This window comes from Geotrypetes seraphini, chromosome 10 (assembly GCF_902459505.1).
Source record: "Geotrypetes seraphini chromosome 10, aGeoSer1.1, whole genome shotgun sequence".
Classification (NCBI taxonomy): Eukaryota; Metazoa; Chordata; class Amphibia; order Gymnophiona; family Dermophiidae; genus Geotrypetes; species Geotrypetes seraphini.
In genome coordinates this window covers 78065890-78081475 of record NC_047093.1, presented here as the reverse complement: position 1 = coordinate 78081475, position 15586 = coordinate 78065890, and the positions used below count along the sequence as shown (strand labels likewise).

At 40.8% G+C, this 15586-nt stretch overlaps 1 protein-coding gene across 4 annotated transcripts in view; it reads right to left on the bottom strand.

Moving 5' to 3' along the window:
• Positions 1 to 15586, bottom strand: part of DENND1A (DENN domain containing 1A) — a 994598-nt gene that overhangs the window by 100434 nt on the left and 878578 nt on the right. For 3 of the 4 annotated variants that reach the window (XM_033960659.1, XM_033960660.1, XM_033960658.1), the window contains one exon: positions 4390 to 4449. The exons of the other annotated variant lie outside the window; for it this stretch is intronic. In XM_033960659.1, coding sequence (XP_033816550.1) covers positions 4390 to 4449 — 60 coding nt within the window. The remainder of the gene's footprint in view (positions 1 to 4389; positions 4450 to 15586) is intronic. 4 annotated transcript variants of the gene reach the window in all.

Below are 15586 nucleotides of genomic sequence, written 5' to 3'. Positions count from 1 at the left end.
GTGGATTATCAAAATCCCATCCCCTTTCTCTTTTTATTGCCTAAGAAACTTGTAATTATGTAAGGTGTGAGACAAGTGGTTCTATCAGTCCAGACTTGAGCATAGTAACACACTTAAGCAATAATTCGTATCTCTCACAAGAACATATTTGCATATTGGAACATTTTATTTGAATTGACCCAAACAAAAGATCTCCCTGAAATGTTTTAGTTGGAATTCTACTGTCTAGAGTAGAACAGTACATATAAAAAGAAGCATGTTCATGTGTATGTTTGTGTGTGTGCGCTGTCTGTATGTAGGAGAAGTAGATCAAGAAGGGAGGGATAATAAAATTATTTGATTGGCTGAATGTCCCTTAGTGCTTTGTTACTGATTAAATACTGAGTGGCCCAAGTGCTGTGCCAATCTGAACATCTTTGAAACATCTGGTATAGATGATATGGCAACAAATCTGGGCTTAAACAAAATAAACGGTTTATATAGCATTTTTTATATTTATTAAACTAGAAAATTAATTTTGTATACTTAATTTCTAAAATATGTAAATATTTCTTAAAAGTGTCTGCATTTTTGCACCATCTAATGTGCTGATCTCTATGCACATATGAATATGAGAGTCCATCTATGTATTGTGGCCACAGATATTATAGTTTAGTGTTTAGGTTGTAATCTTGAGACTTGGGCAAGTTACTTAACCCTCTGGTGCCCCAGTTACAAAATATTTTAACTGCTTTGATTGTAACCATAGAAAGGTGATATAGCAAATCCCATCCCCACCCCCCAATCTTCAATTTTTCAAAATGCAATTTAATTCTCTCAAATGTGTTTCAAACAAATCTCCTTCTAAAGACTACTTGTGGCTCCTCATTTTGCAGACGTGTGCTATGATATGACCAGAGAACCAGTTTTTTCTATTGCTGGATCTATTTTATGAAACACCTTGCCCAGATTCTTGAGATTGGTTATCGATTTGCTACGTTTTAGAAAACAATCTAAAGTAGTGGTTCCCGACCCTGTCCTGGGGGACCTCCAGCCAGTTGGGTTTTCAAGATATCCCTAATGAATATGCAAGAGAAAGATTTGCATAATGCATATTCATTAGGGATATCTTGAAAACCCAACTGGCTGGGGGTCCCCCAGGACAGGGTTGGGAACCACTGATCTAAAGCAGACCAGTGCCAGTCCGCAGAAAATTCCTGCCGGTCCACGCAGGGATGGCGAGATCAACGAGCTGAAATTTCCTGCCGGTCCATGCAGGGCCTACGAGATCATGGGGAACCTCCGACAGTGGCTTCCTCCCCTCCCAGCAGCTCTCGGTACTTGCCAGCGCAGCAATTCACTTCGTCAGCCTTGGGGCTTTTGCTCTTCCTCTTTCCTCAGAGGCAGCGCAACCCATCAAAGGACCCAAGGCTGCCTTAGTGAATCACTGCACTGGCAAGTACCAAGAGCTGCTGGGAGGGGAGAAAGCCACTGTTGGAGGCTAGGAAGCTGCTGGACAATGGAAAATAAAGGGACAGCTGCTACTGGACCTGGATGGAGGGAGGGAGAAGGAGAGATGCTGTTGGGAGGGGAGGAGGGAAAGGAGTCTAGGAAGCTACTGGAGAAGGGAAAATAAAGGGACAGCTGCTACTGGACCTGGAGGGAAGGAGCAGGAGAGATGCTGCTGGGGGAGAAGGAAGGAAAGAGAAGGGAAGAGAGTTACTGTTGGCAGGGAAAGGAGGAAAGGGAGAAGGAAAAAAAAGGAAGGAAACAGTTGGCAGGGAGATTAGAGGAGGGGAAGGGGTCAGGGTGGAATGGAGCAATCAGATGAGGGAAAGTGGAGAGACAGGAATGAGAAAGTAGAGAGACTGATGCTGGGAAGGGGGTCAGCAGAGAAATAAGCAGGGAGGGACAAAGATGCTAGATCTGGTGTAGGAGAGATAAAAATGAAGAGAGCAGTGAAGCTGGAATGAATTATGTAAAAAGGAGAGAGGGGGCGCAGGCTGGATGGAAAGGGGAGAGGGGCATAGAAAGAAGACAGATACCATATGGAAGGGAGAGAGGGCAGACAGCTGGATAGAAGAGACAGAGAGGGCAGATGATGGAAGGTAGAGAATGACACGGTGAAAAAATTGGTCCCCGTCACCGCCCCGTCCCCGTCTCACCATCCCCGTCACCGCCCCGTCCCCGTCTCACCATCCCCGTCACCGCCCCGTCCCCGTCTCACCATCCTCTTCACCGCCCCGTCACCGCCACTGCCATCCCATTCACCACCCCGTCACCGTCACTGCTGCATACATAAAAGCCTCAAACGGGTACGATTTTATATACTTTTCTAATATCTCCCCTATGTATCTGCCATTGCCCCCCCCTGTGTCCATATTCCATCCACATGGCATGTCCCCTTTTTGTCTCTGTCCCTATGCCCCAATGCACATAATTTCCCCTCTTTCTGTTACCTTCCTGTGTCCAGATTTCCCCTATCTTCCTCTTCCATACCAGTGTGTCTCTTCTTTTCAACCCCATCTAGCTTTTTTCCCTCTTTCTTCCCCCCCCCCCCTGCTTCTAGCATCTGGCTCACCTGCCTGTCCTTCCCTTTCTTTCCTGCTGTGGGTTTTTCTTTCCGTTTTCATCACCTTGGCCCAGAATCCTTTTCCCTTTCACTCCCTCCTTACAGTCTGAGCCGGGAACACTAGCGATCGCACGGTCCTCGCAGCCCCCACCCGCCTGCCCAATCGATCCTAGTGTTTAGCCAGCTCTCTCCCTTCTCCTCACCTTAATTTGCAGGCTTTCTTTTTCAGCGACCTGCACGCTTTCCCAAAGAGCCGCACACGCGCGGCTGCTCAGTGTTCAATCTTCTGCTCTGCTGCAACTTCCTGTTTCCGGTTGCGTCAGAGCAGAAGATCGAAACTGAGCAGCAGCGGGTGCGCGGCTCTCTGATAGCGTGCGGGTCGCCGAAAAAGAAAATCTACAAACTAAGGTGAGGAGAAGGGAGAGAGCTGGCTAAACACTAGAATCGATTGGGCAGGCGGGTGTGAGCTGCGGGGACCGTGCGATCCTTCATGCCTCACTGCGGGGACAAGACCCATTCACCGCCCCGCGGGCGGTGAATGGCCTTGTCCCCGTCGCCGCAGCGACTGCTAGTTTTCTTCCCCGTTTTCGGCGGTGACCCGCGGCTAAAATGCGGTGGCCGCGGGTAAACCGCCACCGTGTCATTCTCTAATGGAAGGAAGAGAGTGAAAAGAAGATGAAAGCAGAAACCAGAGAGAACAAAAGGTAGAAAAAAAAATAATTTTATTTCTATTTTGTGATTAGAATATATCAGATTTGAAATATATATCCTGCTAGAGCTGGTGTTAAGACATAACTGTGCTTCTTTAGCTTCCAGCTGGCTTAAGGTTCTCTCTGACCAGGGGGCAGTTGCCCTAGTTGTAGTCCTCTAACACTATTCCTGTCATGTGTGACTGCGGTATTCTGTTAGTATGATATTTCTGTTTAGTTTTCTTGATAGTAGAGGGGATATATGTGAAGGGGAAGGGTGACAGAGGTTTTATTGATCCTTGCTCTGTATTATTTGTGTTTATAAAATGACAGTTGTACATAATATTGTTTCTTTTTATACTTTAATAAAATACATTCAATATAAAATCATAACTGAGGCTTGTACAGATGGGATCAGATGGTTTGTGGGGACCGAGCTCGCAGAGACGGGGTGGAAACAGGTTTTTAAAATTTCAGTCCCAGCAGTTTGCCGGTCCACAAGAGCTATTATCAGATAATTGAATGCCATTATGTGATATCATCTCTTGGAAAAATTCTCCTAACCCTTTTCGGACATTTCTACTGTGCTTATGACATATGATTATCCTTAGGAAAACCATCAGTTCTGACTTCAAAATAACAGAACAGTCACATGTAAGCTGGGATTTAGCAAACATACAGATTTCAGTACAGTATAGATATTTTTACTTTTAATATGTAGTTTCAGGTGGCATTTAATACTTCACAATGTATTTAAATGAGGAGAATAACTCATAGTATTGTTGCTTCAGGGTTTTTTCCCCAGTCATTTATAGTTTCATGTTTACTGCAAGATTTTAATTACAATGGTCAAAGAAGCATTTTAAACAACATGAGAGGGTTTTTTTTTTCTTATTAAACATAAGAAAAAGCACCATACAGCACTACTTTGTATGAGGACATCAGAACCCTCGGAGAAAAAAGCAGAAGAAAAATGCAAGTTTTAGACTTGTGCTATGAAGAGAGGAAACAAGAGAATATAGAAGCTTAAAGTTCCATATTATTTTGAAAGAAATTGGATAGTCAATACTACCAAGGTTTAGTAGAACTATCAGAGCAATTCAGGCAGTGTTATGCTGTGGCAGTGAGATAAAATCACTAACTACTCACAGGCATGGTTGAACGCTGTATCTTTGGAGGTGGTGGGCGACGTGGAGGGACTTTTTCTTGCTGCATTGAAGTGGAAACTTACACATCAGTATACATAGTACCAGTGAGTAATTGCTTCTCTTAAATTTATAGATTGCAATTGAATGAAAATAAGTTGATTTAGTGAACCCATAAAACACAGTTCTCCTGGTATAACAAGCAGCCAGAGGAAAAAGCTACCTGTATTTACTAAAGAGCATAGATGCTTTTAGATGGACACCTGGATTAAACTGACTCAACAAACAGCACTAAGACAAATGCTGTATACCCTCACAAAGGGATAATAATGCAATTCTTTTTAAGTTCAAGTTCAATTTATTTACAATAAAACCGAGAGAGAGGAAGTGGTATTATAAAATAATCAAAACAAGTACAAAAACAAAGGACACAACATGACCAACAAAATATGAAAGGGGGGAAAAAAAGAAATTCTAAGCCAATTAAAATAAGCTATGAGGTTCATGATGTTGTGGATCTGAACACCACATTAAAGAAATAGGCTTTTAATTGAGATTTAAAATTTTATATTGTGAGGTTTTGCGTGCATGAAGAAAACACTTGCATTCAGCTTGTTGGCCAAGTCTTCTATGGTGTTTATTTCATGGGCATCAGGTCAGCTAGCAGCATAATTGGATTAAAAAAAAAAAATCATGCTTGAGAGAAAATTACCATTATACTTATTTTATCTAGAGAGCATAAAAAAAAACAATTCTATAACTGTACCGCCTAGGTGTATAAGTGCTCTAAGCACTGTTCTATAAGAGAGAGCATAAGTGGCAAAGCATGTATCTGTAAGGGGGAGGGTTCATATGGGCAGCACATGGCAGGACATGGCATATTCCACACTTATGTGCACATCTTACAGAGTACTGTAAAGTATATGTTTCAAGTTTCAAGTTTATTAGGTTTTTATATACCGCCTAGCAAGGTTATCTAAGCAGTTTTACAATCAGGTACTCAAGCATTTTTCCCTTTCTGTCCCGGCGGGCTCACAATCAATCTAACGTACCTGCTTGTTGCACTTAGGCATGCCTATTTATACCTGCCATAGACCTGGCATAAATGGGTGTGCCTACATTTAGGTGCATCAATGCGGGTTTATGCTAGTATTTTGTAATGGAATCTGGGTGCCCTAATGCTGTTACAGAACAGGCACAAATCACACTTCACTGGGACACCAACTTCTAACTGCCCCTTTCTAGAATTGCCCCCATGGTCTTACATATACCAAAGGAAGTATGTTAAGCTAGCTGACTTCTTGAGCTAAAGGGCTAGATTTACTAAGGGCACGGATCGGATCGGATCCGGGGGAGCTGATTTAGGGCGATCAGAATCACACCTCCAACTGCCTGCCCGGATCGCTCTATAGAGATCCCAACACATGCGCAGACCATCTGTAGATGGTCTGCGCATGCGCTGGCCCTCCATGCCTGGCAGAGCTAAATTTTACTTTTTAAACTTTTAAAAACTTTTTCGCGAGCCCTTGGTTTTAACACACTTTAAACCCGCGGGTTAAAACCAAGGGCTTGCACAACTGGGAAGTGGCAGAAGAGTTGGGGAGAATAGGGCAGAAGATTTGGGGCAGAGCAGGGCGCAGCAGAATCGCGGCTTGAGTTGAGGCAGAGAGCAGGAGATTTGGGACAGAGCGCAGGATATGCAGTCAGAAACCACTAAACAACTGGTCCCCAGCAGTCGTTTGTTTGTCGATTGGCCAGCCCAGTTGGTGTTGCTTTTTTTTTTTTAGTGAATCACTGCCTGCCTACATTTGAATGCCGTTCCCCCTCATTTGCATACACGGATCGGAGAATGATCGGGACAGAGGTTAGTGAATCCGGTTGGAACTTGATCGGTGGGCTTAGTGAATCTAGCCCAAAGTGGTTAAAATGCTACTTTAGGGAACAGAGATAAAATATAGTCCTCAGGGTAAGAAGCATTTCCTTGAAATTTGGGACCTCTACATCCAGATACATCACTCCGAGGCCCAGGAGTGAGATTTTGAATCTCTTATAAGTCATCGCGGGGGCTTTTGGCAGGGGGGGAGATAAACGATGACATGGAGTCATCAGTCTTTCCTTTTCTTTCTTTCTCCTTTTTTTTAATGGGGCTGGGTATGCGTGTGTGTGAGGTTTGTGTTTATTTCTCAAGCTTGAGTAGCTACTTTTGGTCTTTTCTTTGTCATATGGGTGACTTGTAAATGCTTGTTTTGTCTTTCACATTCTGTATTTTAAGTGAGTACACATGGGGCAGGATGGGAGTTGATTTTGTATTATGTTGAAAATTTGGAAGACACTGATTATGCAGTTCTGTATTTGTTGTTGTGCTGTATCCATTGTGCTGTCTTCAATAAAAATCATTTGATTTTTCTATAAAAAAATAGCAGTCATTTTTTCTACGGATGGGCACAGTACTAGACTGTAGTTACCCAAAGCAGTGGCACTTGAATAGTGAGGAGTTGATAGGAGCATCCTAAAGGGCTTTATTAAATTATTATTTACTGCCTTTCTGAAGGAATTGTACATAGCAGAAATAGGAAAAGCTCTCTCACATCACTTTATATACACTACACGTGAACAGCACTGCTTACGGCTATCAATTTTGTTTAGGAAAATAACTTTTTTTTTTTTAGACCAGGTTGCTGAAACACAGCATGTTCTAGTTTTATGCTCTTTATTGTCATTTGACTTCTTTTTTTTTTTTGTAATCATTTTTATTAGAAAGGGTACAACAGGGTAATAGGAACAACAGAGAAACCAAAAGCTCAAATACTAAGGCCTGATTCTATAAAAGGCACTTAAATTGGCAGCTGACCATGTGTCAATCATGCTGTTTAAAACATCACAGCTAATGGCGCCTACTACAAAACTTAGGCATCTGCAATGTAGGCCAGGGTTTTACTGGCCTACATTGCAGATGCCCTAAGTTCTTTTGAGATTCACGACTAATGGCGCCTAAGGTCATTCCCGCCCCTAACCATGTCTACTTTGACCTTAGGCACCATTAGGCAGTTTAATGTAGATGCTATTATGACACATACTTTTTTTAACGAGTTTTTAATTGGTTTTAACAGCGCGGTCAATTACCAAGCCGATTAAAGCTTAGTATTCTAACCGCTTAATATTTATGTCCAAGCGATATATCAAATGCAATAAATCCAATCCAATCCAATTAAAACAATTAAGTTAGGTGGTGGTACGGCACCTACCACTGCCTAACTTATGGAGCCGTTTACAGAATCAGGCCCCTGGTGTAACCAATCTGAAAACTGTATCCACAATAACTGCTCTCTGATTGGTTGCCATCTTTGAACACTGAAAAGTAAAAGAAAAATAGATATTACTTCACTTTCCATTTCTTATACCCCAGGATAAACATTCAATTCATATTTTCAAAGAAATTAAATGCAACTTGTATGCATTAAACATAGATGACAGGAAAGTCAGCTCACTAAAAAAACAAAAAACAAAACTCTGACCAATCTCACTTAAATCCATGATATACAGAAATTCACTACAGTACACACAGAGAATCTGGCAGTGATGCCAATTTAGATATGGGAGAGCATTGGCAAGATGAACTTCTGGAATCTGACATTTGATTCTAGGGCATAAATACTTCAGGAATGAAAGCACCCAAAGCCTTTCACAAACAAAAAAGAGTCTGCTGTTAGCCTCCACTAGCATAATTATGCAAATTGGCACCTCTGTATTCCTTTATTCAACCTGCCTTATAATTTAAATGGGAAAAAAATGTTCAGTTACTAATAAGAGGCTTACATATGAATATCATTTAATTTTTTGCAGTTTGAAATGTTCTGCCTTAATTATCTCAGGCCTTTCTCTACACAGACAATAGTTTGTTTTACACCTTTAAATATCTACCTTGGATTTCCAACTTTTCAAAGTTAATGTATTCAGTTACTGAAAAATGTTTATTTTATGTACCACAAAGACATTTCTTTGGTATAAGATCATCTCTCTGCTAGAAAAAACAAAGCCACAGCTGTATTTTGATGAAAATATTTTAAAGACACAGCATCAATATTGCTAGCAAAGCAGTCAGTACTAACAGAAACCATTGTTAAATGCTCCTAAGAATGAATAAGACAATTTTTTGAAAGGAGACCACACGGTGCCTGAGGATTACTTCCTATTGAGCAGATTGATTCATTGATCATTGCCACTGCAAGGATCTAAACAAGTGAAATCTCTTTCCCAGTCTTTCTTACTGGAACAGCTGTCTGGGAGAAAGGTACAAGACTTTCCAATAAAATGTTCTACAAATACTGTCATAAGACAATCAGAAACAAGAAAGCAATAATGGCTCTTTAGAGTCCTTAGAATATTATGTTCAGTTCTAGAAGCTCTGCTTCCAAAAGGATATGGACAGGCTGAACATAGTCCAAAGATGTTTAAACCAAAAGCCATATAAGATGAGACATTAGAGAAACGGATCCTGTACGTTTCAATTTCCGTTTCTATTAGGACAGGGAATATGGAAACGCCTCAAAGGTATATAGGTGATAATTTAAGAATTCATTTTACTTACAGAAAATGGCTGTTTTAAAACTGCACATGGATATATGTGTGTAAAAAGTAGACACACCTTAATATTTTGCTTAGTTGTACATGATCTGAATGTAAGTATTGCTGGGGATTTAGTTTGAACTAAGACAAAACAAATACTCCCTTGAGTTGCATAGAACTCTGAAAAAACTTAAAATGTTTATCACTGATAATCTCAATGTGTGACTATTATAACTGTAGAAAAATATAAAATTTAAAATAGAGACCCAATAAACTGAATCATTTCAAAACTTATGTCTCCTTTTACTAAGGTGCACTAGTGTTTTTAGCACGCGCTGAAGATTAGCGCGTGCTTACCCCCGCGCTATATGGAAAATACTAATGCCAGCTCTATGGCGGGGTTAGCGTGTAGCGCGCATGCTAAAACCGCTAGCGCAGCTTAGTAAAAGGAGCCCTTAATTTTTGGGTTCCCTGGGGCAGGATCGAAACATGGTCCATGTTGGGACCTAGAAGCAGATAAGTGACTTTTTTGTCATCATACTTAGGGCTCCTTTTACAAAGCTGCGCTAGCAGGTTTAGCATGCCCAACTTTTAATCATGCGCTAACCCCCACGTTGGCCGAAAAACTACCACCTGCTCAAGAGGAGGCGGCAGCGGCTAGCGTGGCCGGCGGTTTAGCGTGTGCTATTACGAGCATTAAACCGCTAGTGCGCCTTTGTAAAAGGAGCCCTTAATGTGTTGAAAAAGATGTAATTTATTTATAGCAAGAATTATAACACACAAGATTTATGGAGATATATGCAATGATTGGGTGATGAAGCTATATTTGGGGCTTGTCTCCATTTGGCCTCCAGGTCTCTGAAAATATATTTTTCTACAGTTGTAATAGTCACACATTGAGACATTAATGATAAACATTTGGATGGGGTCTAGAAGTGCCCTGATGAATCCAAGATTTGAGATGACTGTAAATGTGACTTTTGGTGGTTGACGGCAAACTCTAGAAGCTTGAGAAGACAGACTGTTGAGTTTATGGCAATCTGAGCTTTCTGCGATGACGACTAAATATGGAAATACGTGAAATCTCCATGTGCGAAAGGCTGCCACCACTGCGCACTTCGTGAAGACATGAGGAACAGAGGCTAGACCAAACAGCAAGATTTTGTATTGGAAATGTCGAGATCCTATGTGAATGTGGAACTACTTCCTGTATGCAGGTAGGATGGAAATGTGAGTGTATTCATCTTTTAGATCTAGAGAGAAAAGCCAGTTATCATTTTCTAGGAGGGGTATGAGGGTTCCCAAAGAGATCATCCAAAATTTTCCTTCATCAAGTATTTGTTTAGGCGTCAGAGATCTAGAATCTGTCAGAAGCCTTTTTTTAGTGTCAGAAAATACTTTGACTAGAACCCTTGGACTCTCTCTTGTAGAGAAAAAGGTTCTATCACATTGTGTTAGAGAAGGGTTGAGAGTTCTTGAAGAAGGAGGGCAATCTGGAGGAAGCTGGGTGGTTAGGAGGCATAGCCCTGAGAGATGATGTGAACTATCAACTGGTCTGTTGTAATAAGAGTCCAATGCTAGGGAAAAAAAGAGCAGTATGCCTCCTTTGGGGAGGCTGGGAAGTAGAGTTGAGAATGCTGGCAATACTCTCTAGGAAAGAGTCAAAAGGACGACTGCTGCTTCACCTGAGAATTAGATTGTGATTTTTGTGTCACTGATTAGTAGGCCAAGAATGATGATGAAGGTGGCCGATTGTAATGACATTTTATGTTATAATAGTATGAACGTCTGGATGGAGCAGAATATCTTCTAAAAGAAGATGTAGAGGTTTATAATTTAGACAAAGTTGCCATTGCATCTGTGTGTTTTTTAAAATTTGATCAGCAACCTCTTCAATCTTATCTCATCATCACCCTTACAAGGAACATCATAAAGGCACTCCTGTGCTGAGGTTTCAAGATCAGAGGCTTTGAGCCAAGATAAATGGTACATTATTACTGCAACTGTAGATGTACAAAAAGAAATTTAAAATGCATTGAATATGCCTCTAGCTACAAACTTTCTTGTAGTGAGCAGGTTCTTAGATAATTGTTGAAATTCCTTGGTTTTTCTTAAGGGAGGAACTCTTAAGCTGAAAGTTGTTAAGTAAGGAATTTAAATAAATGGAAGAATAGAATTGGTAGTCCAAGATTCTGTTTGTTAACATGGATGCTTGAGAAATGCATTTACCAATAGAGTCATAAGTTCAACCCCTCTGAAGGAACAGAAGCGTAAAATCTTGAACTGTATGAATGTTTTAAGACAGATTCCACAACCAGAGAATGATGTTGAAGTTGTGTTCTCTTAAAACCTGGACACTTTGGTATTCTATATATACATCAAGTCAATTTTTTTTAAGGAACTACTTGGACTGAGAGAGGTTTTTAATGCAATCATTTGGAGTTGATTCAGAGTCAAGCTCTCACAAGGTTCAGAGCAAGGTTCTTCTTCTGTCTTGTCATCAGCACACACTGGGCAAGGTGTCCAGGCTTACTGGGACAAGATTTGAACACTTGTGAGCCGCGAGAGGCTACACAAGGAAAAGCAAACCCTTGCTTGAAATAAGAATTTTGCCACAAGTTAGGAAAGTTTTATAGCAAATCCGGACTGGATTTTATTATGCTGCATAGCATTAAACAAACAAAAAGAAAACCAAAACAACCTTTCTGTCAGGATACCAACTTTAAATGCAGTCTTCAAAAAATCAAACTTAGTTTCAGCAAGATATTTTAAAGTCCAAACTTCTTTCAGTAAAATAAAGAAAGGCTCTGTAATTCTGAGCCACAGTATTAAGTTCTTTCCAAGAAGATGCAAACTAGAAAACAAACAGTGTTCTTTCCTCTGTATAGGATTCTATCCCAAGGAACAGCAGCACTGCACTGTCTTTCTTCAGCAGATTGAAAAATGCTGGCCAGGTGGTGTGCTCCACGTGCTGGAATTCGCTACACAATGAGCCCTCAATCCCACCTCAAAAACGTGGGGCTAAATCCCCCACCACACTTGGCAAAAGTCAAACAAAACAGTTCAGTGTCCTCAAAGACAAAATAAATTGTAGTACCTTTTTCCTTAGGCAGCCTGGGTATTGGCCTTGGAGACACATACTTCCATTGGTAGAACTTCAGAGACTGGTTCACTTTCCACTTCCATGGCTTGTGAAATTTCCATGCATTCAGGAGACAAAACAGAATCAGCTTCCTCAATTTCCATACCCTCTGGGCTTTGAAGTTCCTGCAGAGCTCCTAGTCCTGAGCTAGACTGCCAGAGCTGTTCTTGTGACCGGTCTCCTGTTCTCCAGTTCTCCCTCTGTCTTTCTAACTGATCAGCTCTACATTTAAGGAGCTTACAGCCCCGCCCAACCTTCCCAGGTGAAACGCATTTCCTGTCTCCAGCTTTGGGAAGGTGAGGGGGAGGGGAAGCCTGCAACTCTGCTCCTAAGCTCCCTCTGCTGGATTTAGAAGGGAAGTCGGGCAGGAAGGCAAAATGTTCTTTACTTTGCACAGCATGAGAAATACCTGCTCTAGGCATGGGCATAGTAGTAGGGCCAAACCTAGCAGACTTATCTCGCATACCACAGTCTCCATTTAAATGGGTAAAGCCTGACCCATCTGTCTAATAAAGCCAGTAAAATATATGCTTACTGGCGAAGACTCTCACCTTTGATGCAGAAGAGAAGGATCAAAAGGGATGACATAAGATTCCTCTGCTGACAAGTCTGGCAGATCCTCCTCCAAGTGGATGGAGATTTCTCAGTCAGACTTCTCAAAATACTGTCTCCTAGGTGAGTCAGGAAGTGTGTGTCGAGAGGAGTATTGAGTGTGTGTTGAGGAATGTCAAGACTATTGTAGGGCTATTTTTGCACTGCCATTTTAGGCTGTGGCCTGACTTAGGCCAAGATCCATCTTTGAATTTTACAAGCTGTGTTTGTGCTCTGACAAGGTCATCTTTACCAGAGCTGGGCCCCTTTGCTTCCAGTGGAATGTGTGAAGGGGAGGAGCTACATCTGCAGAACTTGGACAATTTGTGCCTGGTACCCTTATCTTTATGGCATGATTTGTGGGTCCCTCTGACAAGCAGACTTATTGATTCTGCTATGTGACTGAAATATACCCTTTCAGGCCGGGTAATGATCAGTCCTTAGGGAGGACTCTCGGCAGAGGAAGAAGGAGGACACATTGGAAAAAAATAAAAAGACAAAGAAAGGTGCTGGAGGAGTTTGGATTTCAGAAGAGACAAGTTTTAGAGCTGGAGGAGTGAGGAGTACGGTAACGTTTGGACTTTGTGCGCAACCCCTGAAACAAGATTACAGTTTCTAGTCACTGGAAACCTATATGAAGGCTCATTTGCGGCACTGAAACAATAGCAAAATGTCTAAAAGCTTTCAAGGCACAAAGAAACAGACAAGCTCTCAAGACAGTGAAATATTTTTGAGGCACTGAAGTTCTTTCTAAGTGCTAATGCACTATAGTTTTCTTAAGACCTGAATTGCTAACTAGTGGCTGATGAACTCTAATACTAAGATGCTGAGTCTTCAGAAATGTTAAAGAATCTATAACAGCATGTGACACATCATGTGACTTCAATTTAAAAAAAAATAAAAAGATGTTAATTTGTGTGTGGAGGATATAAGAGGAGAATTAAAGTTTAGAGGTCAGGAAAATGATAAAGAGAATACAATGATTAAGCAGGCTTTTGTATCTGTGTAAAGTATTTTTTGATTACTTTTAAATTTATAATTTGTTATGATAATATGATATGTCTAATTTATTTTGTTTATGTTTTCTTTGTAAGCCGCTTAGTTATAGGCAGAGTATTATTCTGCAAGCAACTGAAAACCTGGCTTTTCACTAAAATATAATTCTATCCCCCCTTACTCTTCTCTTCTATATATAAGTTCATGTAAACCTTTTTTTTCCTTCTCTTCTTATATTTTAAGTTCTTGTAAATCGTGCCGAGCTCCACATCTGTGGAGATGATGCGGTATATAAACTTAAGGTTTAGTTTAGTTTAGAGTATAATTTTTAAAATAAATAACTAAGTCCTTAGTGACCAAAATTCATCCTCAGACTGACTTTCAGTGGCTTCCACTGCATGAACTGAACTAGTGGTCTCTGGGCAGTTTGAAGTGAATATGGGCTAGCTGTATTATAATGAGCATCATAACTATACAAGTCAAGTATGGAAAAGAATCTTAACACCCTTTCTAATTATCAGTGAGGAAAAATATCCATACCTTTAAGGTGGCCTCATTTGTTCTCATTTTTGGCACACACATTTTTTACAGTGTAAAGGGGCAATTCTATAAGTAGATGCCGATAGCACACTTAGGGCTCCTTTTATGAAGCCGCGTTAGCGGTTTAATGCGCGTAATAGCGCGTGCTAAACTGCCGGCCGCGCTAGCCGCTACCGCCTCCTCTTGAGCAGGCGGTAGATTTCGGCTAGCGTGGGGGTTAGCACGCGATAAAAAGTCGCGTGCGATAAAGCCGCTAACGCGGCTTCGTAAAAGGAGCCCTTAAAGTGTTTACGTTTACTTACAGAATACTAGTATAAGTCAGCTGAAACATAATTACATTTAGTCATGCCAGATTTACAGCAGGCATAAATGAGCATGCCTACATGTGGCAGGTATGTGCATAACTTATAGCATTCTGTAAGCTGTGCATAAAAATGTCAGCCCCATCCCTTGCATTTATGTACTAAGCCATTTGTATATGGATGTTACAGAATACTGCAGTGTATATAGCCTGCACTTACATGTGTATGCATACTTTTGCGTGAATGAATGCTAGTATTCTATAAATATATACATATGGTGCTTAACATTAGGCACACTGTTATAGAATGAAGGGGTAAATGCATAATCCAGCAGCTCTTGTGGAAAAAAATAATGGTTCATGTTATATTCAACTCCACAAACACACTTCCAAATGAAGTGGATCTAGTCTTCAGTCATTAAGAAGAAAATCTGGCCCAGAATATTCAACCAACTGAGAACATGAGTACTTTTAATTATCATCTAAGAAAGCAAGACAGCCTTGCAGGCTTACAATAATGGCATCTTTTTACACCTCTCACGCCAGGCACCTCAAGATCTCTCTTAGGAAACTTATAACAGCTGCTTCCAAGGAAAAATTATGCAAGTTTCAGATGAAAGGGAAGAAAGGTGAGAACATAAACATTTAAAACTAGAGTACTTTTACTATGAACTCTCCACTTTGTAGCATAATATTATACTGCACCACAAATACAGTATTTGACTATGGATGGAACACAAGTGGAATGGCACATGCTTACAACTGGATGACTATACCCTTTTCAGCTATGTTTCTACATGCTTACATAAAATTGCCATACTGGGACAGACCAAAGGTACATCAAGCACAGTATCCTATTTTCAACAGTGGCCAAGCCAGGTCCCAAGTACCTAGTTAGATCCTAAGTCGTAAAACAGATTTTATGCTGCTTATCCTACGAATAAGGATTTCCCCAAGTCCATCTCAATAATGGCCTATGGATTTCTCTTTTAGGAAATTATCCAAACCTTTTAAAATCCCGCTAGGCTAACTGATTTCACCACATTCTCCACAGAGAGGTGGGTC